At 43.4% G+C, this 27,460-nt stretch overlaps 2 protein-coding genes and 1 long non-coding RNA gene across 12 annotated transcripts in view; 2 read left to right on the plus strand and 1 right to left on the minus strand.

Annotated features, from left to right (window-relative positions):
* The window catches only part of AS3MT (arsenite methyltransferase), a 28,100-nt gene extending 9,383 nt beyond the window's left edge, over positions 1–18,717 (plus strand). For 2 of the 7 annotated variants that reach the window (XM_043925238.1, XM_043925239.1), the window contains 2 exons: positions 490–624; positions 7,923–8,696. In XM_043925238.1, the coding sequence (XP_043781173.1) occupies positions 490–624; positions 7,923–8,036 (249 nt within the window). In that variant the 3' untranslated portion in view covers positions 8,037–8,696. Of the gene's footprint in view, positions 1–489; positions 625–7,922; positions 8,697–13,493; positions 13,569–14,482; positions 14,594–17,185; positions 17,267–17,354; positions 17,458–18,193 lie in introns of those variants that run through there. The other 5 variants (XR_006345300.1, XR_006345301.1, XR_006345302.1 and 2 more) reach the window with 5 other exon arrangements.
* LOC122708762 lies at positions 12,688–19,193 on the minus strand. Its single transcript, XR_006345304.1, has 2 exons — positions 19,048–19,193; positions 12,688–12,773 (listed from the first exon to the last, which is right to left on the minus strand). It is a non-coding gene; the product is annotated as an uncharacterized LOC122708762 (long non-coding RNA).
* Positions 19,194–21,517: 2,324 nt separating this feature from the next.
* CNNM2 (cyclin and CBS domain divalent metal cation transport mediator 2) overlaps positions 21,518–27,460 on the plus strand; it is a 165,466-nt gene continuing 159,523 nt past the window's right edge. For 3 of the 4 annotated variants that reach the window (XR_006345298.1, XM_043925225.1, XM_043925226.1), the window contains exon 1: positions 21,521–23,292. Coding sequence is in view for 2 of the 4 variants with exons in the window: in XM_043925225.1 (XP_043781160.1) it covers positions 21,672–23,292 (1,621 nt within the window). In the remaining 2 variants the exon portion in view is untranslated. Of the gene's footprint in view, positions 23,293–27,460 lie in introns of all 4 variants that reach the window. The other variant, XR_006345299.1, reaches the window with a different exon arrangement.

Here is a 27,460-nt window from a genome sequence, read left to right on the forward strand (position 1 = left end):
AGTATCTGAAGGGATACAAGCAGAATTTATCGGACAGGAGCAGAGATTGGACAGCTCAGAATCTCCTGTGTTAACTCCTGGTTCCCAAGGTGTGGACCCTTTACGCACCTCCCAGGCACACTGGGACTCAAGGAAACACACCATAAAAGCCATTAGTCCAAAGACCTCATTTTAGCAACAAATAAGGTGAAACTCAGAGAGCAGTGGTTTTCTACATTTGCTTCTGAGCAGAAACTAGACGCTGGAGTGATGAGTGTCCTTTTTTTTTTTGGTGTTGCCACCAAAGGAAAACTGATAATGATACTGGTCAATTGCATGGAGAAATAAGCAGGAAGCTACTAGCAGCAGGGTCTGAACGTGAGAAAAGACTATGTCAAAAGGTGTAGTCTTTTATCTTGATAGTAGTAGATAGAAAAACCCTTCAGGGTATTTTTCTCCTATTGAGACAAAAGTGGCATCTCTAAGAATGTCTTTCATGCTTCCCTTCAGAAAGATGAAGCTGTTGAAGTAGATGAAGAAACAGCGTCTATCTTGAAGAATTCACGATTTGCCCAAGATTTTCTAATCAGACCAGATGGAGAGAAGTTGCCAACATGTGGAGGCTATACTGCTTTAGAAGTAAAGGTTGGCTTGGCTTTTAATTCTCTAAAATCAAACAGAACCATTTTAAAAATTGTTATGATCACCACAGACTGCTAAAGAAACAAATCATTACTCTTTTAGTTGGCCACCATAACTTATTTCTAGTATTTTTGTACCTATAAAATGATTTAACTTCATAACTTCATTTTTCCAATGCTGACTTGGTACATCCATCAATGGACTTTAAAGCATCCATGAACCCCTTAAAATTGTATGTGTATTTTCTTGGGAAAGAGTCTGTTACTTTCATCAGGTTTCCAAAGAGGTACAGATACAAAAAAGATCAAGAGCTACCTTGGGAAAAATTATGCAAAGTATACATATATACATACACCTTTTAATGTGGGCTTCTGTGGTGGCTCAGCGGTAAAGAATCCACTGCCAATGCAGGAGATACAAGAGATGTGGGTTCGATCCCTTGGTCAGGAAGATCCCCTGGAGAAGGAAATGGCAACCCACTCCAGTATTCTTGCCTGGGGAATCCCACTGACAGAGGAGCCTGGAGGGCTACAGTCCATGGGGTCGCAAGGAATTGGACACAACTTAGTGACAAGACAGCAACAACAGACCTTTTAACATGAATAGTCAGAAAGATGACAGCCTACATACCTACCTGCAATGTATGAGAATACCTTTTCCCTGTATTCTTACTAATACGAGTATTACTTTTTAAAAAAGATGATGGTTGGATGGCATCATTGACTCAATGGACATGAGTTTGAGCAAACTCCAGGAGATAGTGAAGGACAGGGAAGCCTGGCATGCTGCAGTTCATGGGATCACAAGGAGTCAGACATGAATGAGTGACTGGACAACAACTTTTAAAAAATCTTTGTTTATCTGATAAGCAGAATATAATTTGTTTTTTTACATACACTGAACTTTTTGGTTATGTTTACTGACCATTTACATTTCATCTATTGTGAACCTCCTATGTAATCCCTTAACTTTTTTCTATTAGAGTGATTTTTTTTTTTTTTTATGTTTAAAGAGAACTTTATTATGACAGTGAGTTTTGACTTGAAAATCATTCTGTGAAGTGGAAGTGAAAGTGGCTCAGACGTGTCTGATTCTTTAAGACCCCTTGGACTGTAGCCTTCCTGGCTCCTCTGCCCATGGGATTCTCCAGGCAAGAATAATGGAGTGGGTTGCCATTTCCTTCTCCTAGAGTGATTTTTTAAATTGTTCTGTAAGACTTTGTTTATTATTATGTTGCAAATTTTTTCTCATTTATCTTTTCATTTCCTTTTTTTTTAAATTGTGCCACATGGCATGTTGGACCTTCATTCCCTGGGCAGGGATTGAACCAATGCCCCTTGCAGTGGAAGCATAGAGTCTTAAGAAATGGACCACAGGGGAATTCCCCTTTTTATTTGCTTTTTCTCCTGAATAGATGTTTTTAGTTTTTATGTAGTCTTTTCCTTTATGGTTTCTGGCTCTGGTGTTACCGTTAGAAAGATCTGCTCTGTGTGAACATTATAAATTTACTTGTTTTCTTTTAGTGCTTTTTAAAACTTGAGGTAAAATTTGTGTAACATAAAATTCACTATTTTAACCATTTTTTAAAACCATTTTAATCTATATAATTTAGAAGCTTTTAGTCTGTTTATAAAGTTGTGCAACCATTACCACTGTCTAGTGCCAGAAAGCTTTCATCCTCCCCAAAATAAATCCTATTCCCATTAGGCACTACTCCCCAATCCTCCTCTCCCCCATTCCTGGCAGTAACTAATCTGTTTTCTTGTCTCTGGATTTGCTTTTTTTGGACATTTCGTATAAGTGGAATCATACAATACTTTGTGACCTTTGTCTGGCTTCTTTTACTTAATATAATGTTTTCAGGGTTTATTCATATAGCAGTATTTCATTCCTTTTCATAGCTGAATAATAGTCACTTATATGGCTATACCACACTTTTTTCTTTTTAATCCATTCATCAGTTGATAGACGTTTAGGTTGTTTCCACTTTTTGGCTGTTGTGAGTAATGTTGCTGTGACTGTGCATGTATATGTGCCTCACGTACTTGTTTGAGTGGTTGTTTTGAATCCTTTTGGGTCTGTATCTAGGAGTGGAATTGTTGGGCCATATGGTAATTCTCCACTTAACTTTTTGAAGTCACCAAACTGTGTCCTACAGTGGCTACACCATTTTACAATCCTACCAGCAATGTGCAAGGGTTCCCGTTTCTCTGCATCCTTGCCAACAGTTGTTATTTTCTCTTTTGATTGTAGCCATCTTCATTAGTGTGGTGTTTGAGCTAGTATTCCAGCATATTCTGAAATGAATATTTTCTAAAAATATCTTAGATTCTTATTTTAAAATTATTCTATTGGTGTAGCATTTTTAAAAGCATTTTATCACAACTTATCTCCAGTCATCTCTCACAGCCTCCTTATGAAGAAGGTGGATAGGGAGCGATAACAGATAGTGGCATCTTTCTCTTATTTATTTTTACCTTTCCCCCATTCATGCTCTCATAATTATTAATCCATTTGTTAGTTTATAATTTTCTATTATTTAGAACAGGCTTAGTGATAGGTTTCAAGTCTTTTTTGTCTGACAGAACTTCTAACCTTCACTAAACTCCTGCCCAGCAAAATAAACTACTGCTCTTTCTGGGTCAGAATGGTGGGGTGTATGTACACAGACAGACTAAGTACATATCTTGGCTCTGCCGCTTATGTGTAATCTTGGATTCCTTACCTAAACTCCTCAAACCCTCGGTTTCCTCATGTTTAATGGCAAGATAATAATCCCTTTTCCCCTCAGATTGTGAAAGTCAAATGGAATGACACATGTAAATGTTAGGCAATGCCTGGCAAATAATAACATACTCAAGAAACAGAGGTGGTTATGGATTTGTATTTGCTAAGATTCTTAGTCCAACTAAAGACTAAGATCCAACCAGTCCATCCTAAAGGAGATCAGTCCTGGGTGTTCATTGGAAGGACTGATATTGAAGCTGAAACTCCAATACTTTGACCATCTGATGCGAAGAGCTGACTCATTGGAAAAGACCGTGATGCTGGGAGGGATTGGGGGCAGGAGGAGAAGGGGACGACAGAGGATGAGATGGCAGGATGGCATCACTGACTCAATGGACATGGGTTTGAGTGGACTCCGGGAGTTGGTGATGGACTGGGAGGCCTGGCGTGCTGTGGTTCATGGGGTGGCAAAGAGTTGGACACAACTGAGCGACTGAACTGAAGATTCTTGGTATCTTGGAACTGTGTTCTGTGTGTTTGAATTCTGACCCTCTTTGCAGGATTCTTTCATCATTCTCTCATGTGCCCTTTCTCCTGGCTCAGAATTTCTATAATCTTCAAGAATTTTACTTTTCTGCTCTTTATATTTTATAGAAATATTAGAGGCATGGAGCAAACATTGATACACAAGTAACTCTTGTGCCTTTTCCTCCACCTTTTGTTACCTCACAGTCTTTTTTTTTTCTTCCCACAGTGCTTGTGGGGTCTTAGTTCCCTAACCAGAAATTGAACCCCGGGCTCCAGCAGTGAGCACTGAGTCCTTACCGCTGGACTGCCAGGGAATTCCCAGGCAGCCTTTGTTGATTTGGCCACGCTGGGTCTTTGTTGCTCCGCACAGGCTTTCTCTAGTTGCGGCGAGGGGGGCTACTCTCTGGTTTGGTGCACGGTCTTCCCTTGTGGAGCACAGGCTGTGGGGTCCATGGGCGTCAGTAGTTGTAGCTCCCAGGCTCTAGGGTGTGGGCTGAGTAGTTGTGGTGCGTGGGCATACTTGCTCCGAGGCATGTGGGATCTTCCTGGATCAGGGATCAAACCCGGTGGCAGGTGGACTTTTATCCACCAGGGAAGTCCCCAAGCAGTCTTTAAAGAGTGAAGCTTATTAGGGAATTCCCTGGTGGCATAGTCTGAGCTAAGTGTAGAAGCCATCTCTAGAGGTAAAAAGTGATTTTATTTATTTATTTATTTTGCTTTATTTGATTCTTGAGCACTCTGCTTTTGAGGGAAAAGTAGAGAAATTTGAATTCTGACTTTTCAGTCCATTGCATTTCATGAATGTATTACTGGCCTTTTGAAATTCTTGGTCGTTCACTGATAACGAAATCTTACTGGTCAAAATCAGTGTTTAATCTGGAAATACTTTCATCATTCTATTCTCCTCTACCTGGTTTCCTGAATCCTGGTTCTGAAGGCTGTCAGAGGATTCAGTTCAGTTCAGTTCAGTCGCTCAGTCGTGTCCGACTCCTTGCGACCCCGTGAATCGCAGCACGCCAGGCCTCCCTGTCCATCACCAACTCCCGGAGTCCACTCAAACCCATGTCCATCGAGTCAGTGATGCCATCCAGCCATCTCATCCTCTGTTGTCCCCTTCTCCTGCCCCCAATCCCTCCCAGCATCAGGGTCTTTTCCAATGAGTCAGCTCTTCTCATGAGGTGGCCAAAGTATTGGAGTTTCATCCTCAGCATCAGTCCTTCCAATGAACACCCAGGACTGATCTCCTTTAGGATGGACTGGTTGGATCTCCTTGCAGTCCAACGGACTCTCAAGAGTCTTCTCCAACACCACAACTCAAAAGCATCAGTTCTTCGGTGCTCAGCTTTCTTCACAGTCCAACTCTCATATCCGTACATGACCACTGGAAAAACCATAGCCTTGACTAGATGGGCCTTTGTTGGCAAAGTAATGTCTCTGCTTTTTACTATGCTGTCTAGGTTGGTCATAACTTTCCTTCCAAGGAGTAAGCATCTTTTAATTTCATGGCTGCAATCACCATCTGCAGTGATTTTGGAGCCCCCCAAAATAAATTCCCACTATTCCCACTGTTTCCCCATCTGTTTCCCATGAAGTGATGGGACCAGATGCCATGATCTTAGTTTTCTGAATGTTAAGCTTTAAGCCAACTTTTTCACTCTCCTCTTTCACTTTCATCAAGAGACTTTTTAGTTCTTCACTTTCTGCCATAAGGGTTAGTTACAAGTAAACAGAATCTTTCCCCCAGCCCACTCTGGCTGGGAAACTGTAGTTAGATGTGTTTGCTTTTGCAGAAGATAATTTTCTGCCAGCAGAGCTCTCCAGTACCTCATGTGCAGGAGGATGCCTGACCTCTGGTAGGAATGCAACTTTCTACGTGTTTGAACTGGTTTATCAGAACCATCTCCCATCCCTCTCGCCTTACTTCTTTCAGCCTAAAGTTGTGCCATCAGTTCCATGTTTCTGAAATAGGACTAATTGACACTGAAGGAAGATTTGAAGAATGAAACAGCTGTGTGTCCTAGAAATACAACCTTGGGCTCTCGGAGGAGGACATTCTTATCTTTTTTATGGAAGACCTTTGTGATAGATTCCTGAGAACCACAAGCAGGAGGCATGTAGGGAATTGCTCGTATTTCTGTCATCCTATCAGTTGGTGCAGTAGAGGAATGAAAGTACTGCTTCTTACTGGGATTTGACTCCATAATGACTGTTTTTGAGAGTCCTCATTTTTCTTTTTTCTTCTTCTCCTTTTTTAATCCTGACAAGCAAAGTGTATTAAAACCCTGCAGCATCTACAGTGATGCAGATAGGGTGTGTGCTATGTTCTGTCTTGCTGTAGTTAATAGTCATGGGAGTAATCACATGACAACAGTTGTTGTTGTTCAGTCACTGAGTTGTGTCCGACTCTTTGCCACCCCATGGATTGCAACACACCAGGCTTCCGTGTCTTTCACTATCTCCTGGAGTTTGCTCAAACTCTTGTCCACTGAGTCAGTGATGCCATCCAGCCATCTCACCCTCTCTTGCCCCCTTCTCCTCCTGTCCTCAGTCTTTCCCAGCATCAGGGTCTTTCCCCATGAATTGGCTCTTCAAATCAGGTGGCCAAAGAATTGGAGCTTCAGCTTCCACATCCATCCTTCCAATGAATATTCAGGGTTGACTTCTTTTAGGATTGACTTGTTTGATCTCCTTGCTGTCCTGGGAACTCTCAAGAGTCTTCTCCAGCACCACAATTTGAAAGCATCAATACTTCAGCGCTCAGCTTTCTTTATGGTCCGACTCTCACATCCATACATGACTACTGGAAAAACTATAACTTGGACTGTACAGACCATTGTTGGCAAAGTGCTGTCTCTGCTTTTTAATACACTGTCTAGGTTTGTCAGAGCTTTTCTCCTAAGGAGCAAGCGTCTTCTAATTTCATGGCCGCAATCACCATCTACAGTGATTTTGGTTGTAGTCTAGAGGACCTGATCTTTATCGAACAGTTAGTATGTTGAAGGTACCTCATTATTTCGTCCTCATAATACTCCTTTTCTTCATTTTACAAATGAAGAAACAGGCTCAGAGAGATTAATTTGCTGATTCAAGGTCACACAGCTAGAAAGGAGTAAATCTGAGCCCACATCTATTTCTGGAGCTGACATGCTTAACCAGTATGCTGCACTAGCTCTCCACATCTCTACTGTTCATAGAAGCACAGTTAGTACCTGAAAGGGCTGCTTGTCAGGGTGTCCCACCTCCTATTTCCTTCAAGTTTTGAGAGCTTTTCGGGCTGGTTGCAGACATTTGGAAGTGGTACTGATATTACTTGTACATCTTTCTGTTTGCAGTTACAAATAACTTGTTTGTAACTTGTAGGTTGCAGTTCACCAACAAATAATAAGAGTGTAAGATCATGTTTAATGAATTCATTTTCATTAATAAGGTGGCTTGTGCATATTCTTGATGTTCAGTCTTTGTGCCTGGTTTTTCTCTGACTCTGTTGGCACTGCTGGTAGAGGTTTCTCATTAGAAGGTGAAAGGAGAGAAAATAAAGACTGCTGTCTTATCTTTTGAACGTTCCACTTACTCTGCCCTGAAATCTTACTGGTTATGGTTGGCAATCTCAACATCTGAATATCAGTGATTGCTAATGAGGGCCCTGGTATCTGGGACTTCCCTTCTTCTCTTGCACACACGTTTCTAGAGATTAGAGTTAAGGGAAGGGAAGAAGATCCAGCATGTCAGTAGCTCAGTTCCAAAAAGGTAAAAGGCACAAACAAACGGGAATCCCATGGAATAAAGCAAAATCAACTCTTTTGGCCCAAAAAGGACCTTTCAGAAACTTTAAATGAAGTTTACCTTGAAAATAGTGATAACTTGATTAGAAACTTCAGGAAAAGACAGCCACCTTGATAAGTGAGTCACTGATGCTGCTCCCAGACCCCACAGAACTGTACAATTTTGTCCTCCTTGTAGGAAATAAGCGTTAAGTCCAGCTGAAATGTTAGTGTCTGTCAAAACGTCTTTAACTTATCCTTTCGTCTTGGTTTGTCTTTTGACAGGACGTGGTCACAGATCCATTTGAGCTTGCAGGGAGGTCTGACAGTGCGGAGTCCCGAAGTTCCCCCGCTGGTGGCTGCTGCAGTACAAAGAAGTGCTCCCAGAACAACAGCTGAGCAGAAGACAGTGGGCAGGAGGTGAAAGAATGAGTTACACATGTCTTAACCCACCCTTTCCCACAGCCCATACCACAAGGAAGAACAAGTGGCAGAAGTCCACTGATTTCTTTTTTTTTTTTTTTCATTTATTTTTATTAGTTGGAGGCTAATTACTTTACAATATTGTAGTGGTTTTTGTCATACATTGACATTAATTAGCCATGGATTTACATGTATTCCCCATCCCAATCCCCCCTCCCACCAGTCCACTGATTTCTAGGTAAAAATAAATGAGTTATCTTTACAAAGTATTAAAGGTTTATATCAGAATCACATAAAGACCTGTTATGCCCGGTTCCTCTTACCTGATTTTGGTGCCACCTGGTGGCCAGAAATGGAACTGAGCAGCAGTCTGAAAGCTTGGCCCATGGGCAAGGAAGGCTTTAGAAAAGAGAGTTGGCCGAGTCTCAGGGAAAACATCTTCCTTCTGACCTGCATGGAACCTTTTGGACTTTTCACCATGTGTGCTCATTAAACAAATCTCCTACTGAAATCATTCGAATCATGCCAAAAGATTGCCAAATCAAATTTGGTAGGAGTGCTCTTGAGATAATGGTCTTTTATATCAGTTTTTTTCCTCCAGTGTACAGTTGAATAAAGAAAAACCCATGTGTTAATTTTTTTTTTCCCAAGTGTTAATTTTTTTGACTTCAGTTTACCCTAACGTAAGACAACATGGTGACCATATGCAGTAAATCTTAACCAGAACAGGAAAACAGTTTGATACTTTTTAAAAGACAAACTAGATGTAAAGATGGTGGGTTTTCTTTTCCTTTATAAAATGCCCTAGTTAAACCTGTAGGAAAGTATTAGGTTTAGTCCTAGTTTCCATATTTAAAGAAGAAGATTGAGGGATTCTTCTCTCCTCGATCTTCAAGGATGGTTGAAGATTTCAAGGATGGTTGCATCATTAGAAATTAAAAACCTTAAGGGAAGTTTCAAGAATGTTTAGATCAATTGAAGACCAGTTGTACTTGAAGACTTTGTTAGGGGCAGAACGTGTAAGTCACATATAAGCCAAGGCCCTGGTCATCAGGAGCTGATGGTTCAGTTTTTAAATAACAACCTTCAAGCAATGAAGAATTTTAACAAGCAAATATCAACTAGTTGCTCTGAGTTCAGTGCAAAAAGAATAAGGGGGGAACATGCATGACTGAAGAGTTTTTTTCTTAGAGGCAGGAAAATTTTTAGGTCTTCTAAAACACTGGAATGAATTTATAAGACATGAACCCTCTTTTAATAGAGCTGTACAAAATGGAAAAACTCTCAGATTTCTGAATGGGTTCAGGTACAGACACTAACTACTACAAACTGAGGAAAGGACTAGTGGTATATTTCAAGGCCAATGCATCTGTGTGACCTTGATTCTAAATAGTGCTTTCCTGGTTGTAGAGTTCAATATCTATTCAATTATAACCTACTTCAGTGAAAGTATTACTTAGAATGGTACAGCTGGGATTAAGCCTACTTTGCTATTCATAAGTGATCGGTGGTCCTGCAACAGTAAATGATGAAAAGATATGGTGTTCTGATTATTTGGTTTATTCAGTTTAGTTCAGTCACTCAGTCGTGTCTGACTCTTTGCGACCCCATGAACCGCAGCACGCCAGGCCTCCCTGGCCATCACCAACTCCCAGAGTTTGCCCAAACCCATGTCCATTGAGTGGGTGATGCCATCCAGCCATCTCATCCTCTGTCGTCCCGTTCTCCTCCTGCCCTTAATCTTTCCCAGCATCAGGGTCTTTTCAAATGAGTCAGCTGTCTGCATCAGGTGGCCACGACTGAGTGACTGAACAACAAAATATGATCCCACTATTTCACTCTTAGGTATCTATTCAAGAGAAATGAAAACATATGTCCACACAGATAATTATGCAAATGTACATAGGAGTATTATTCCTAATAGCCCCAAACTTAGAAGCAATACAACTGCAATCAACTAGCAAATAAATGTAGTTTATCCACACAATAGAATAAAATTTATCTTTAAAAGGAACAAGTTGCTGACACATGAACAACACGGCTGAACAAAATACTATGCTAAATGAAAGAAACCAGACGTAGGACTACATACTATGCAGTATTCAGTACCCAATTTCAGTGCATGGGTTTCCCCCACATACACACCAAGCTATTCTTTGACACCAGTTTTTCTGTTCAGTCGCTCAGTCGTGTCCGACTCTTTGCAACCCCATGAACTGCAGCATGCCAGGCCTCCCTTTCCAACACCAACTCCTGGAGCCTGCCCAAACTCATGTCCATTGAGTTGGTGATGCCATCCAACCATCTCATTCTCTGTCATCCCCTTCTCCTCCTGCCCTCAATCTTTCCCAACATCAGGGTCTTTTCAAATGAGTCAGCTCTTCGCATCAGGTGGCCGAAGTATTGGAATTTCAGCTTCAACGTCAGTCCTTCCAATGAACACCCTGGACTGATCTCCTTTAGAATGGACTGGTTGGATCTCCTTGCAGTCCAAGGGACTCTCAAGAGTCTTCTCCAACACCACAGTTCAAAAGCATCAATTCTTCGGCGCTCAGCTTTCTTTATAGTACAACTCTCACATCCATACATGACTACTGGAAAAACCATAGCGTCCACTAGACGGACCTTTGTTGACAAAGTGATGTGTCTGCTTTTTACTATGCTATCTAGGTTGGTCATAACTTTCCTTACAAGGAGTAAGTGTCTTTTAATTTCATGGCTGCAATCATCACCTGCAGTGATTTTGGAGCCCCCCAAAATAAAGTCAGTCACTGTTCCCACTATTTCCCCATCTATTTGCCATGAAGTGATGGGACCGGATGCCATGATCTTAGTTTTCTGAATGTTGAGCTGTCAGCCAACTTTTTCACTCTCCTCTTTCACTTTCATCAAAAGGCTCTTTAGTTCTTCTTCATTTTCTGCCATAAGGGTGGTGTCATCAGCATATCTGAGGTTATTGATATTTCTCCTGGCAATCTTGATTCCAGCTTGTGCTTCTCCCAGCCCAGCGTTTTTCTCATGATGTACTCTGCATATAAGTTACATAAGCAGGGTGACAATATACAGCCTTGACGTACTCCTTTTCCTATTTGGAACCAGTCTGTTGTTCCATGTCCAGCTCTAACTGTTGCTTCCTGACCTGCATACAGATTTCTCAGGAGGCAGTTCAGGTGGTCTAGTATTCCCATCTCTTTCAGAATTTTCCACAGTTTATTGTGATCCACACAGTCAATTTGGTTTATTAGGCATTTCTAAATTTAGGACAGGCTTCCCCGGTGGCTCAGCAGTAAAGAATCTACCTGCCAATGCAGGAGACACGGGTTTGATCCCTGGGTTGGGAAGATCCCCTGGAGAAGAAAATGGCAACCCACTCCAGTATTCTTGCCTGGGAAATCCCACGAACAGAGGAACCTGGTGGGCTACAGTCTGTGGGGTCGCAAAAGAGTTGGACATGACTCAGCAACTAAATAACATCAACACAAATTTAGGAGGATGAAGTATTAACCTTTTGGTTGTCATTCTGAACCTCTTAGTTCCTCCAAAAGAGGTTGAGTAATGAGATTAGGCTAGAAATTCACATTGTTCTTTTCCAAAGAATAACATACTTTATGCATGTTAAGAATTATATTTGATCTAGAACCTAGAAGATATATATATTAGACAATGTAAAATTAGATGCGTTTTACCCAGAAAAATGCCATAAACAGTTATGTAAATATTAAAAAATAGGTGAAATAGACAAATAGGAATATTTGACCCTTATGAGAGTGAGAGGTAGTATGGAATGACAACTGAGGGCAAAAGTTGATGCCAGACGCTTTAGTTTTTTTCCCTCTCAACTTTGTCATTTAGCATTTTGGCCTTGAGAAAATCATTTAACATCTCCATGCCTTTGTTTATTGATTTGTATGAAGTTCTTTGAGAGAGCACATGTTTAGATCCACATGGTTGCTGCGAGCATGTGATGTCAGGACAAGTGCTCCTTTTGCTGCCAGAACATGGTTTGTGAAGCTGCCGGCAGGTCTTTTGACTGTGGGCAGCTTTACTTCCAATATTTTATTGTAACCATTTTCAAACATACAGAATGGTTTAAAGAATTGTAGCAATGACCCATTTACCCACCCCCATTAAAAAAAAAAAAGAAGACTTGTTAGCCATCTGCAATCATTCAATACATTTTAACATATTTACTGACAGTAGAGCCACAGAAACATTCTTCCCTCACTGCAAACCCTTTTCAAAAGATACTGGACTTAAAAATTTAAGGAGCAGATTTTTCCTTAATTGATTATTGTATCAAATACAGTATTTTCAGTCCTTCATTATCACAGAGGAGGATTTATTTACAAGTTATGGAAGTTTGCAGAGGCTTCCGTTTACCTACTGGAGGAGGCCCAGCCACAGCCAGCACTGGCCCCCTACTCCCACCCCGCCTTGATCCACACACAGTTTTAAAGGTCATGACTTTGTGCCAGGACAGCAGCAGAACCCTCTCCTCCTATTGATTCTTGGCCTTTCTTCGATGGCTCCCAAGAAACAGCCAACGTAGTGACTAGTTCTGTCCTACTAGGTTGAGAGGCCTATTATATGAGTCCAGCAAGAAATGTGAACCTGTCTTTTTTTTTTCTTTTTGTAAGTCAAAGAATGTTGCTCGCTATCAGGTTCTGCAAGGATCAAGTCTTCAGCTACTTCAGTCACTGATGAAAGTACACCCTGGAAAGAATTAAGGATGCAAAACAGGATGAAGCACTCTATATTTTGGCAAAACAGTTCCCTTAGACAGTTACGTAGATCTCAAGAAAAATTTTTATGAACCCAGATTCTTGTATCTTCACATACATAGAAAAGCACTAAAATCATTAACAGAGATATCTGTTCCTCTGGATTAACAGTAACCTTTTACAGAGATGCATGCTTTACTGCACCAATTCCCTAGTCAAAGTCATCTTTATACTGACCTCTCCCCCGTCTCTTTGGAGCAGTCCCCCCCAGAGCTATGGAGAGGATGATTCCCAAGCTAGAGTCTTTAGTAAGACCCTGACTAAAACTCAGCTGAACTCTGCATTTTTCTTTCAGTCTACACTTTTGTTTGGCCACTAATATTAATTAAGTACCTGCTGTTTACCAGGCACCATCCCAGGCTCCGATTCCTCACACTGGAATATTATGCACCTTGGGGGCCAACAGGACAAAACCAACTAGGCATATTTTCTAAACTTTGTTGGCATCTGTCCTCACTTTTCTGATTTGCCAAGTTTCTTCAACTGTACACACACCACCATTTGGATCTAAACCAGGGTTCTTTTGTAGACCCTGCCCTAAGAGTCAGCAGAGGGAGATCTCCCTAGATAGTGAACTCTTTTGTAAATAGGAAGCTGGAATTAGACAGTCCTAATAATGACCTGTGACTTGAGCTTTCCTGCTTCATTCCAGTTTCTATTCAACTGCTGACCCTGCAGTTCCCGTAAGCACAGCTCCCACTGAGGTTAGTGGGAGTGTTATGTGAACGTAAGTTTTGTTCTTCATTTTCTCCTGCTGAGTGAGCCTTGCTTGTCTTGGACTGTCGACCATCCCAGTCCCCTTCCCCAACAGGCACGGGTGTGCTAGCCCGTCCTTTCATGACGCTGAGCCCTACCATAGTGACAGGCTCCAGGTGAGGGGAAAATCAATTGGGGACAGAAGCATTCTACTTCTTGCCTCATATAACAGCAGAGAATGCTTCCTATGCACTGTCCAGAAGTGTATATATACACTTACCCCAGAGAGAGTAAGTAGAATGGCAAATGGATGATGTACTGGGTGCTCTGTAAGCCAGACTTGGGTCTGCTCACTTTGCCTGAAGCCATTAACCTCATTCATGGAAGGAAAAGGGATGCAGGAGACAGAAAACAGGTCTTCTTTCTAATTCTGGTTCTGCTGCTGAATTTGTCACTTTCCCCTTGGAAAATCATTTGTCCATTTTGGGATTCACTTTGCTCAGCTGTAAAATGAGATTTTGAACTCTGCATAAGTTCCCTTCCATCTCAGAAACAGACTTAATGGGTCTAGATTCTGGGGAAGTCACAGAGTTTTAAACAATTTAACTAGTTGCCCACATTTATAAATCAGAAGGTTTTCCATAAAATGTGAATTTCTGACTTCTCTTGAAAAATTGGCAACCTGACCCTGCATTTCTGCACAGCTGCCATGGCTGCAGTGAATGCTGGCTTCCCTGTTACACAGGGCATGTCCCTTTAGGCATCGTCCCTACCCAGTCAACTTTGCTGACCCCTGTAGGCAAAGGGTCCCATTTTAGGACTGGAATTTAGCACAGTTTCATGATAATTAAAAGTCTGGGTATGTCCCCCATTATAATTCAAATGATGGCTGGCCTCTGGCTTAATCTATGACTCTGACTTATATATTTAATTCATTACAAGCAGAAGCTAAGAAGGGCACATGGAGCTGGGCAGGGGTGCTCACAGGAGGGAACCGAAGAGCGCTGGAGCTGCTTATGGTAATTTGACATATAACTCGGAGCCTGATTGTGTCAGGTGAGGTGACCTGGATGGTTTATTCTCTGTTCCAAGTTAACAAGCTTCCATCACATCAGTGTCTCTGTGAATATGAAATGAGCGTCCCCAGGAAAGCAAAGCCTCAAAATGTCAAGTTGCTCAGGAGGAGAGGTTTTGCACAGTGCACACAGAAGGATTTTTGTGGCTTCTAGGCTTAATAGTTAATCTTTTATTAACTGTCTTTCTTTTCTTTTTCTTATTAACCTTATTATTCCTTTCAGTTGGATCTAACTAGGGAAATGTTGTAAAGGAGGTGTTCTTATTTCTGCTTTTCAATAATGTAACAGGACCCCACTGAGGCAGCCCTTCACAAATGGTGATTTTTCCTGGGGAGGAGGAAAATTCACTGCTTTGTGTGCATATAAAGCATGCCAAATATCCCAAGTTGTTTCTCTTCTGAAAAGAACTCCCTTACATCTCCCTCATAATGCTGATTTTTCTAGTTTTACAGAGGAGAAAACTGAGGCTGCAGGTATTTAAATGACTTTCTCAGCGGGAGTGCAGTCTAAGAAATGTTAGAATCAAGGCTACACTCGGCTCCTCTGACTGGCACCACAGCTTCAGAAGGTCTGTCCTTGCTCTCATTTAGGTGATCCCAAAATTTTAAAGTACAGAATTAAGACGGTAAATGATTAGTACAAAAGCAAGCATCACTATAGTAGTGCAGACTGTAAGCAGTCTGCCTGCGTAAATGCTAAAGAATCTGGCTGCAATGCAGGAGACCCAGGTTCAATCCCTGGGTTGGGAAGATTCCCCTAGAGAAGGAAATGGCAACCCACTCCAGTATTCTTGCCTAGAGAATTCCATGGACAGACCATGAGGGTGCAAAGAGTTGGAGACGACTGAGCGACTCACACACACACACAAGGATCACTATGTAGGGTAAAGAACATGTGTGATCCAGAAGGGATAGATAGGAGTTTTCTCAATGAGGGGGTGTTTCCTGTTACCATTATTAAAGATTACAAAGTCAACATAATCTTTGCCTGGGACTGTCCCAGTTAAGCCTCAAACTAGGTTAGTTATTAATAGTACCTTTATTTTTTTACTCTAAAACAGGTTCTGTTTTAAACAATAAATTATGTGGTCAGCTACTATACATTTATACATCTTTATGATTTTATTACGAGGCTTTCCAGGTGGTGCTAGTGGTAAAAAAACCCACCTGCCAGTGCAGGAGATGTAAGAGACATGGGTTCGATCCCTGGGTCAGGAAGATCCCCTCGAGTAGGGCATGGGAACCTACTCCAGTATTCTTGCCTGGAGAATTCCATGGATAGAGGAGCATGGCAGGTTCCATGGGGTTGCTAAGAGTCGGACATGGACTGAGCGACTGACACATGAACTTCCTTGACTGACCGTGAAGCTCCCCTCAGTTCCTCCGTTTTATTTGTATTTCTTTTTAAGACATTCGATATTCTACCCTGCATTATGTAGTTATTTAGTACATGTTTCCTGATGTCCTTACCAGTAAGCTTTTTGGGGTAACCTCTAGGTCCAATGCCTAGTGCTTATTTAGAAATGCAATCTCTCTGAATTGAATGAGGGAAAAAATCAATGAAAGAGAAAAAAAGAAACAGGGTGAGAAATAAGACATACACTTAAAGTTTAAAGAAGAAGCAGAGAATTGAGATGTGGTATTAATAAATGGGAAGAAGTAAGTTAAATCTTCAGTGTAGTGGTGTTTCAAATAAAACAAGTATCTCAGAGGAACTAAAAATAGGAGCAGAATTTTTCCCCACTGATGCCTGGCATATTATTTGTCTATACGTGGAGATTTGACTAATTACTGGAGTAGAGTTTTTGCTGCAACTTCAAATGATTTGGAAAAAAGACCACACGAATGAACTCAGTTGATATGGGAAAACTAGTATTTTAAGGCATAATCAAAGATTAGAGCTTGGGTATCAGATCCAGGGCTCAGAATTAGACTCTTAGGATCTGTTCTTTTTCCTGTGGTCCTGTGGTCTCATTTCTAGTTACCTTCCTCCTGTCAGAATCTGCCTTACCTCCCACATCTTCCTCACTCCCCAAGTGTGGTGTTTATGTTTAGATTTTTGAATGGGCAGTATTCACAGGGAGCAAGATTTTAAAACCTAAAATTGCAACCTGGGTTGAATGTTTTGGTCACAATGATAAGAATAGTGGCGCACAGAACATCTCTTACAACTTTGTCCAAGACTAAGCTGGAGATTGGAACTGAGGTGATACAGAAGTCAGAAAGAACATGCTAGAAGATTCTAGAAAGTCCCACAGTTGTAGGGCCTGGCAGTCTGGAGAACAGGGGGCAGGGCAAATAGTGGATTTAGAGCAGAAGGATACCACGGGAGGTTTAGGAGGCACAAGCTCCCTGGGAGAAGGGTAGTAGGTGGGGTGCCGTCCAATGCACCATGGGGGCGGGGCCAGGAGGAGGGCAGTGAGGGAGGGAGGAGGCAGCAGAATTTTAAGTGGCAGGGGGCCACCCACCATTGGCAGGGATTCTCTCCTGAGGAGCTTGGGTCCTTCTCAAAGGAGCAAGATTTTCTCACAACTCTATCAAAAAGTCATGTTTTCCCTTCTCTTTTACCCCAGTGACTATCTCCAGAAAGTATCTAGAAAAGGAGGGAAACAGGAAAGCCTGAAACAAAAAGCCTGAAAAGCCCTCTAGAGAAGGTAAACTGCATTGCTTATTTTATTTTGTTTGTCCTCTGTTGTGAAGAGTTCTCATTTGAGCTAAAAGAGTTCTGTGTCTTTAAACAAGTGGACAGCGTTGCTTCAGGGGGAGCGGATTTGATTGGAGGGAAAGTTTGGACAACACCAGCATCACCCAGTTCCTAATTTTCCTCAAAAGACCCAGTGCTTCGGTGAGATTAAAATGTCATTTTGAATATTTTTCTACAACTAGGCATTTTTTCTGGGGGAAAAAGTTTCTCTATAAAACTGGAGCTTTATGTTGAGAAATCAAATGCACAGAGGGCCATTTGGTGTTCTACTTGCTATCTTTAAAATCAAACTTGAAAAGACTTCTAGGTCTGGATACAGTGCCTTCCTGTCTCTGAACCTGCAGACAGGGGAGCATATTCCTGGCAGATGAGAGAACTGAACAGGCACCTTACCCCTGGAGGACCCAGTGATGGATTCTGGCAAGAGAGGGTTAGTTAGGGAGGGTATCTGCTAGGAGGTTCTGCTTTACCTAAGGAGGTGTGGAAGGTCAGAGTCAGAGCCTTCCTAGGATTAGACATCCGTAGCAACCAGTAAGCAGTCTTGAGCCTTTTGTAGCTCTTTGTAGAGATGAAACATGTTCAGAATTCAGGGTTTTGTTTTATTTTTTTCTGCCAGATTTTTAAAAAAAGATCCTGAGAAGTAAGTGCTGCCCCTGCCCTCGATTCATCCAGATAGACAGACTGGGAAGCTCCTGAAGGTCAAGTTTGTATTAGCAGGCCCCTCACTAAAGAGAGGGTAGGCCAGCTGAAAAGCCTCCAAACTTGAAGCAGGATCCCACTTGCTATGGACAAATTACTTGGCTTGGGTGTCTAGATTGCTCTGACTTGGGTGTACATGGAGAATGTATTTTTGTTTGTTTGCTTTTTGGCCATACAGCACCTCCTGTAGGATCCTAGTTCCCTGACCAAGGATTGAACCTGGGCCCTCAGCAGTGAAGCACAGCAGAATCCGAACCACTGGACTGCCAGGGAATTCCTTCATGGAGAATATGATCCCCCCCACGTCCCCCGCATTCACATCCAGGATGAACATTAAATTCACACAGGGAATTTTTGAACTTGTGTGTAAATTTGAGCTTGCTTTGTTTCACATTGTAAATTGTCTTGCGGGGTGCTTTCTGACATTTTGCTATGAACTTCTAACTTGCTTCTAAATTGCTGAATGCCACAGTTTCCTGACTATTCTAGTTTTCTCTGAAATGCACAGGAGATGTCTGTAGGTTTGGCAAGCCTCTCCTCAGCCTCTTCTCTGCACTCTTATTGCAAAAGTATGCGTTTAGCATTTAAGAGCCTGTAATCATCTTCCCTCTTAGCTCCCTTAAGCAGACTTGTGCTCACACTTTTAATGATGGTAAAACAGTTGTGTTTTTAATCAGCTCATTTAGAAGACCATATCTATCCTTAACCTTTGTCATATATTCCCCCAAAGCTCAACATTTCTTCCAAACTTTGATAATGTTATTTTTGTAAATGCATGCCAAGTCTGTGAATCAGGACTTTTTAAAAAAATCTAAACTTGTTTTTCAGATGTACCAGTATGAGAATTGTGGGTGCGGGAAGCAGCGTAAGAAACTGAAGGGTTGGAAGGACTTTCCTGGTGGTCCAATGGTTAAAACTGTGCTACCACTGCAGGAGGCCTGGGTTCGATTCCTGGTCAGGGAACTAAGATCCCACATGCCACACAGATAACCCCCCCAAACAAAAACAAACACCAAAATGAACCAAAAATACCTGATGACCAAGGAACCTTCATCAGTTCAGTATCAGTTTAGTCGCTCAGTCGTGTCCGACTCTTTGCAACCCCACGAACCACAGCATGCCAGGCTTCCCTGTTCATCACCAACTCCCGGAGTTCATCCAAACTCATGTCCATTGAGTCGGTGATGCCATCCAATCATCTCATCCTCTGTTGTCCCCTTCTCCTCCTGACCTCAATCTTTCCCAGCATCAGGGTCTTTTCAAATGAGTCAGCTCTTCGCCTCAGGTGGCCAAAGTACTGGTGTTTCAGCATCAGTCCTTCCAATGAACATCCAGGACTGATCTCCTTTAGGATGGACTGGTTGGATCTCCTTGCAGTCCAAGGGATTCTCAAGAGTCTTCTCCAATACCACAATTCAAAAGCATCAATTCTTCGGTGCTCAGCTTTCTTCATAGTCCAACTCTCACATCCATACATGACCACTGGAAAAACCATAGCCATGACTAGATGGACCTTTGTTGGCAAAGTAATGTCTCTGCTTTCTACTATGCTGTCTAGGTTGGTCACAACTTTCCTTCCAAGGAGTAAGCATCTTTTAATCTCATGGCTGCAATCACCTTCATAGCAGCTCTGAATGCAGGCCTTCAGTCCTCTTCCATATAAGAGAGAAGTCAACTTTATTAAAAAAAAAAAAGAGAGACTGAAGGACCGGAAACTAGAGTTGGGGACATTATTTGGAGCGCTCAGAATAAAAATCCTTTCATTTTTAAAAATACAAGTACTGTTTTGAGCATCTACTATTCTTCTAGGCCCTGATGATACAGCAGTGAATAAAACAGACAAAATCGTTGCCCTTAGGAAGCTTAAGTTCTAGTAGGAGACAGATACACACCAAATTAAGGAAAATACAGTAAGGATGGAGAATAGGGAGTGTTTGGTCACTGGTTTATAAAGATAAACTTGAAACAGTCTTGAAGGAGGTAGTCTAGGGTTCTGTGCTGACACCTGGGGGAAAGAGAGTCCCAGGCACAGGCAACAGCAGCAGGTGTACAGGCTCCCCGAGGGAGCATCCCTAGAGAGAATGAATAACCAGGAGAATCTGGCTGGAGCACCAGATGATAGGGTTATAGAAGAAAGTGGGGCGGGGTGGCGGGGTCGACAGTAGGTCTTTTAGACCCTTATCAATACTATAGCTGCCAGTGGCTTTTACTGTGATGAGTTGGAAAGCCAGAGTAGGGCTTCAAACAAAGAAAGGACAGTGGCTTATTTAACAAAACTACTCTGGCTGGAGGGTTGAGATGGGAAGGGGACAGGTGTAGAAGAGGATAGAACAGTGAGGAGGCCCTTGCAGTTATACCTATTAGAAATTAATAAAAATTTTACAGAAAGGAAAATGTGCTTGCAGCATAGAAAAAACGGAAATAATTATTTTTTGGATGTTTAAGTTGCAAGAAAAAAAACCAATTTGGCAACTCTGTTTCCTCCAGATACAGAGGGGGCTTGGGAGTCCTTGGTCTTCAGAATTTTTTTCTCCTGAGCCACCAATGAACCTAGCAAGGTTTGATCAGTGTGTTTAAGAATGAGCCTTTATGGGTCTGCTTAGGATGTCCGCCCCCTCCCATTTCCCAGATTTTCCCGAGTGCCTACTAGGAATAGATTCCTGAGTCCTACCCATCCAGTAAGTATGGAATGGGGCCAGGGAATATATTTTTTTCAGTAAGAAAGTGAAGGGATTCACTGCCCCACCTCCAGAACACCTTTTTGGGTTTGCACCGTACCTGGAAAGCATTGCAGGGAGCCAATGCTACCGGCAGGTGGCGCTCCCTGACCGTGAGCTGCAGAGGCTCTTAGGGATAAGCGAGAGGCTCCAGCGGAGCGCGTAGATGTGGTGTTGGGGCCCACCGGCCACCGCTCATCCCGAGCGGAGAGGCGCGCAGGAGTAAAGAAAAGGGGCGCAGCCGGTGACTCGGCTTCATTTTAGGCTCACGTGCGTCAGGAAAGCGCAGCCCTCTCTGCACGATCACTGAGCACGCGGGAGCCAGCAGCGTGGCGCGGCGAGAACCGGCCGCCTCGGGCCACAGGACATTAGTCCAGCGTGCCAACCTAGGGACAGGGGTACTACTGAGTCCCCCCCGGGACGTCAGACTCGCAGAAGGCCCCTGTGCATTGGCAGCCGGGACGGGGGGCTCCGCCCCTTTTCGTTCGGCTCTCATCTGTGACTGGCTCTTGAGCCGGGGCTGGCCACACCTCCTCCCCTCGCACATACACAAGAGTCACGCGCCTTTCAGTTGGAAACTTGGAGTGCAGAGGAGGACGCTGTCCCTCGTCTCCCCACCCACTTATCTTGCCATTGGCTCGCGGCGCCGCTCACGGCCACGCCCCCATTCCAGCCCCCTGGCTGGGAGGGCGGGCACCTGCTGGTGATTGGCTGGTCGGCCTGACTCTTGCTGCAGCCGCTGGCACTCCCCCCACCCTCTCCCCCCTCCCGCTAGCCTCGAGGTCTCGGTGCTGGCCCAGGCCGAGTCAGTGTCAGTCAGGGAGGCGGGTTGCTGAGAAGTGGGTTCGAACACAGCGTTGCAATCTCGCTGCGGGGGCCGGTGCCTGCGCTCGCGCCGCCGGCTGAGAAGGATGAAGCCGCAGCTGGAGCAGCCACCCTATGATTGGCTGTGGCTCTTGTGAACCCGAAGTAAAGATGGCGGGCGGGCAGGCAGCCGCCGCACTGCCCTCTTGGAAGATGGCGGCGCACCGCAGCTTCAGCGCCCGCGGCCGGGGGGTCCTGCAGGCGGCGGCGGGGAGGCTGCTGCCATTGCTACTGCTGAGCTGCTGCTGCGGCCCGGGCGGCTGCACGGCGGTGGGCGAGAACGAAGAGACGGTGATCATCGGGTTGCGGCTGGAGGACACGAACGACGTGTCGTTCATGGAAGGGGGGGCGCTGCGGGTGAGCGAGCGGACCCGGGTCAAGCTGCGGGTGTACGGGCAGAACATCAACAACGAGACATGGTCCCGTATTGCTTTCACAGAGCACGAGCGGCAGCGCCACAGCCCCGGCGAGCGCGGGCTGGGGGGACCCGCGCCGCCGGAGCCGGACAGCGGCCCCCAGCGCTGCGGCATCCGCACATCAGATATCATCATCTTGCCCCATATCATTCTCAACCGCCGTACATCGGGCATCATTGAGATAGAGATCAAACCGCTGCGCAAGATGGAGAAGAGCAAGTCCTATTACCTGTGCACGTCGCTCTCCACGCCAGCACTAGGCGCCGGCGGCTCGGGGTCCGCGGGTGGCGCCGTCGGGGGCAAGGGCGGCTCCGGGGTGGCCGGGCTCCCGCCGCCCCCGTGGGCCGAGACCACCTGGATTTATCACGATGGCGAGGACACCAAGATGATCGTGGGGGAGGAAAAGAAGTTCCTGCTGCCCTTCTGGCTGCAGGTGATCTTCATTTCGCTGCTTCTGTGCCTGTCGGGCATGTTCAGCGGCCTCAACCTTGGACTCATGGCCCTAGACCCGATGGAGCTGCGCATCGTGCAGAACTGCGGCACGGAGAAGGAGAAGAATTACGCCAAGCGCATCGAGCCCGTGCGCAGGCAGGGCAACTACCTGCTGTGCTCGCTGCTGCTGGGCAACGTGCTGGTCAACACCACGCTCACCATCCTGCTCGACGACATCGCTGGCTCAGGCCTCGTGGCGGTGGTGGTCTCCACCATCGGCATCGTCATCTTCGGGGAGATCGTGCCCCAGGCCATCTGCTCCCGCCACGGCCTGGCGGTGGGAGCCAACACCATCTTCCTCACCAAGTTTTTCATGATGATGACCTTTCCCGCTTCTTACCCGGTCAGCAAGCTGCTGGACTGCGTTCTGGGCCAGGAGATAGGCACCGTCTATAACCGGGAAAAGCTGCTGGAGATGCTCCGGGTCACAGACCCCTACAACGATCTCGTAAAGGAGGAGCTGAATATCATCCAAGGGGCGTTGGAGCTCCGCACCAAGACGGTGGAGGACGTGATGACTCCCCTCCGGGACTGTTTCATGATCACCGGGGAAGCCATTCTGGACTTCAACACCATGTCGGAGATCATGGAGAGCGGCTACACTCGGATTCCAGTATTTGAGGGGGAACGCTCCAACATCGTGGACCTCCTCTTCGTCAAAGACTTGGCCTTCGTGGATCCAGATGACTGTACTCCCCTGAAAACCATCACGAAATTTTATAACCACCCCTTGCACTTTGTTTTCAATGACACCAAGTTGGACGCTATGCTGGAAGAATTTAAGAAAGGTGGGAAAATTTTGGTATCCTTTCATTGGCTTGCTCTTTCTCACTCCATCCTCCTCCCTACTTGAGTCCTCTACCCTCAGACCAACCCCCCAAGGCGAGTTGACCGGAATTTCTCCTCTCTTTTAATTGTAAAGTTGAAAGGGTGGCATGGATTTGGGGGTGGATTGAACTAGTAAGCGCTTCTAGGTTCTTTGAAACAAGACTGCCCTGGCTTGCTTCCCCCTCTATCAAAGCAGGCTTCCTATTTTCTGCTCATGGTACTCTTACCCCCTGCACTCTGGCCTTGAGAGATCTGCTGCATTCATTGCGGGATTCTGAGTGGGTAGATGAAAAAAGGGACCCGCTGATGCCATGCTGTGCCATTTGGTTGCCGTGTACTAATCTCAGGCATTTGGAGAACGTTTAAATGGCTTTTCTAAACCCAGAGCAATCAGTTGATATTTCCGAGATTGGAAGTGCATTTTCAGTTGTTTCAATTCCTGGTTGTCTGGTGACCTGTGGGAGAGATTAGGGCTGCTTTTGAGAATAGGGTATGGGATAAGCCAGGTATCACTAAAGAAAATCACTCATTTGGTTGACTTGCCTTAGCTGGAAAAGAGGTGTTTTGTTGTTGTTTTTGTTGTTTTTATTTAAAACTAACGCTATTTGTTAATATATAACTTGGAAAAACTAGAGCTAAATTAACCTTTTATGAGGCTCTATATTGCTTAGCATTCTTCACTGTTTGTTTACACTTACCTGACAACAAATAAAATTTCCCAAACCAAGTGTGGTTTTGGCAGAAAGCTTGGATCTTTAACAATGGGATTAATTCCTCTATCTGGTTTATCTATTTCTTGAGACTTTCTGGTTTAAAAGTGTTCTTTTTAACCTTGATCACCTGGTATGTTAAATGGAAGTATGTCTGCGAGTCATTGTTCACTGTTCCAGGGAGTTTTACCAGGAAAGAGAAGTACAGAGGGTGCTGTACTCACCTTTCTTGCATAGTGGTATTTTCTGTTTGTTTTACCATGTAATGGACGGGCAACGCATACTGCTATCACTGAAATTCTGACTTGAAAAACGTTTCCATAAGTCGCTAGCTTTATTAGTTGACAGCCAAGTTTTTGATACTGAGTTTTTAAATTGTTATGGTGCGGGTGCATGTTCATGTATTAGAATGTGTATGTAACCTTTTAATGAACCGATAGTCCTCAAAACTAACTTTTCCTTCTTCCAATAGAATTTTGATCACTGAGAGTGGTCTCTCCACTAAAAAAGGCCATGTGTAAGTGGTGACAGCTCGATGGCTGTGATGATATGAACATAGGGTGTGCAGTTGTCCTAATTCCATTTTCCTCCCTGAATGCTGTCCTCTCTGGAACAGGATCACACTGCAGTAATTTTCAGATAGAGCAGAATGCGCTTCAGAGATGGGGTAATTTGCATTTAAAAGCAGAAGGAGATTCTTCTGGATTCTTAAACAGTAAAAAGAAAATGTCCATTATCTCTAGGTGACAGAGCTTCTTTGGAGATGACATTATTCTTTCACTACTAAATTTTTAATTAGAGCATCTAACCAGTCTCTTTTTTCATTTTGCAGTAGAATGTGGAATACAGAAAAATGTCTTCAAATGCTTGAAAATGGCTTTGAAATACTTTATTTTCCTTTTGTTGGTAAATTTCCCAATATTGATAGAGATAATATATTCTATTTTTTTTTTATTATTCAGAATTTTTGCATATCTGCTGATGGATTGGTAGCACTGGTGTGTACTCCCTGCTGAAATCTTCTCTTCACTTCTGAATCTTTTATTTTCTTTCTTTGAGAATTTAGTTCTGCCCCTTGCAACTCATTAATCCTACCCATCTCTCAAAATCTCAAGATTTGCATTATTTTGAAATTTGGTTTTGATTGTCCTTGGACAGTTTTCCTCTGAATGATTTATTTTTACTAGGAACTTTTCCCTTTCCCCAAGTTACCTCTCACAGTACTTTCTTTGAAATGTATCCTTTAAATGGATTGAATTGATAATATTTTCCTGTGAATTCTAAAAAAAAAAAGATAATGCCCAAGATTTTATTTTTGTCTGTAATCAGAATAATATATTCAGTTAAGAAGACAGTATGAATTAAAAGTGCATTCATGCTAGTAGCTGAATGGAAGAGTGGGCAATGACAGTTGGTTGCAAATAGGAAATATAAGCCATGATCTTAAAAGGCTAGAGTGGGTGCTTGTTGCTTAAACTGTCGAAATATTTGATTTTTCACCTTCCTTTCCTTGATTTTTTTTTTTTTTTTTTGAATGAGTGTGGCCGTTTTAACCTTACTAATAGCTGCATTATTTCTTTTTTCTGTGTTAGTTAAAATATTTCACCTGATTTTTTTTTCCTTCTTCATTTTCTGATTTAGTTATGAAGTAATGTGAATAGTCAACCTGCCACTGTTTTTCTTCTTTGAATAATGCTTTGTGGGATGGTTTGAAGACTTTTACTTCTCTTTTCCTCTTTCTCCTAACAACACCAACTATAACTCACCCACACAGGTTAGACCCTTAATGCATATCTCATTGAAAATTATCCTTCCTAATTAAAAATGTCTGCATTGAAGCCTTTCCTGGATTTAGGTCTGCATCATTAGTCTCAGCTATTCATTACTAAGAAAGGGGAAAGTTTCTGTAATGTGGAAAGAAATGAAAAGCTACCTTTATGTAGTGGCTTCCCAGGTGGCTCAGTGGAGAAGAATCCACCTGCCAATGCAAGAGATGTGGGTTCAGTTCCCACATTTCTGGGAAGAGCCCATGGAGAAGGAAATGGCAACCCACTCCAGTATTCTTGTTTGGGAAATCCTATGGACAGAGAAGCCTGGTGGGCTACAGAGTCAGACATGACTGAGCGACTAAAACAACCACCACTTTCTGTGTTATGTACTGTATGTAAATAATCTTTCTAATGATTAGAAGTTTTTGCCTGGCTTCGGTGCTAGTGGTAAAGAACCCTCCTGCCAATGCAGGAGACATAAGAGACACAGGTTCGATCCATGGTTGGAGAAGATTCCCTGAAGGAGGGCATGGCAACCCACTCTAGTATTCTTGCCTGGAGAATCCTATGGACAGAGGAACCTGGCAGGCTACACTCTATAGGGTTGCAAAGAGTCAGACAGGACTGAAGCAACTTAGCATGCATGCAGGCCTGGCTGCCAGGAAACTCATAGCTTTCCTTGAGGTTAGAGGACAGTAATTATACTAATTTTTCAGTTAGCTCATTATTATTACTTATTTGCTCTCTGCAAGGTGCAGGGCTTAGTGCTTTACATGAATCACCTTGTTTAAATCTTCTGATAGCTGAAGCATCGTCTCCATTTTACAGATGAGGAAATTGAGGCATAGGTGAAATGATGTGTTCAAGGTCATTGAGTAATTTGTTGTTTTGGGTTTGGTGTGACAGCCAGACCCATACTCTTAATCATTCTATTATGCTGATCCCTTGATCCCGATTTTACATTTCTACTTTAATTGAGTGTGAGGTTTGGTCAAAACATTGCCTCAGGGCTTGTTGAAAGCAACAGACACAGAAACATACTTAAACATTAAACATGGCCATAAACCAGTGCTTTTGTGATGTGGTACCTAACAGTTTGATGTAGGTCATACCTGAATGGTCTAGTGGTTTTCCCTACTTTCTTCAATTTAAGTCCAAATTTGGCAATAAGGAGTTCATGATCTGAGCCATAGTCAGCTCCTGGTCTTGTTTTTGCTGACTGTGTAGAGCTTCTCCATCTTTGGCTGCAAAGAATATAATCAGTCTGATTTCGGTGTTGACCATCTGGTGATGTCCATGTGTAGAGTCTTCTCTTGTGTTGTTGGAAGAGGGTGTTTGCTATGACCAGTGCATTCTCTTGGCAAAACTCTATTAGCCTGTGCCCTTCTTCTTTCCATACTCCAAGGCCGAATTTGCCTGTTACTCCAGATGTTTCTTGACTTCCTACTTTTGCATTCCAGTCCCCTATAATGAAAAGGACATCTTTTTTGGGTGTTAGTTCTAAAAGATCTTGTAGGTCTTCATAGAACCGTTCAACTGCAGCTTCAGCATTACTGGTTGGGGCATAGGCTTGGATTACCGTGATATTGAATGGTTTGCCTTGGAAACGAACAGAGATCATTTGTCATTTTTGAGATTGCACCCAAGTA

This window comes from Cervus elaphus, chromosome 15 (genome assembly GCF_910594005.1).
Source record: "Cervus elaphus chromosome 15, mCerEla1.1, whole genome shotgun sequence".
NCBI classification, from domain to species: domain Eukaryota; kingdom Metazoa; phylum Chordata; class Mammalia; order Artiodactyla; family Cervidae; genus Cervus; species Cervus elaphus.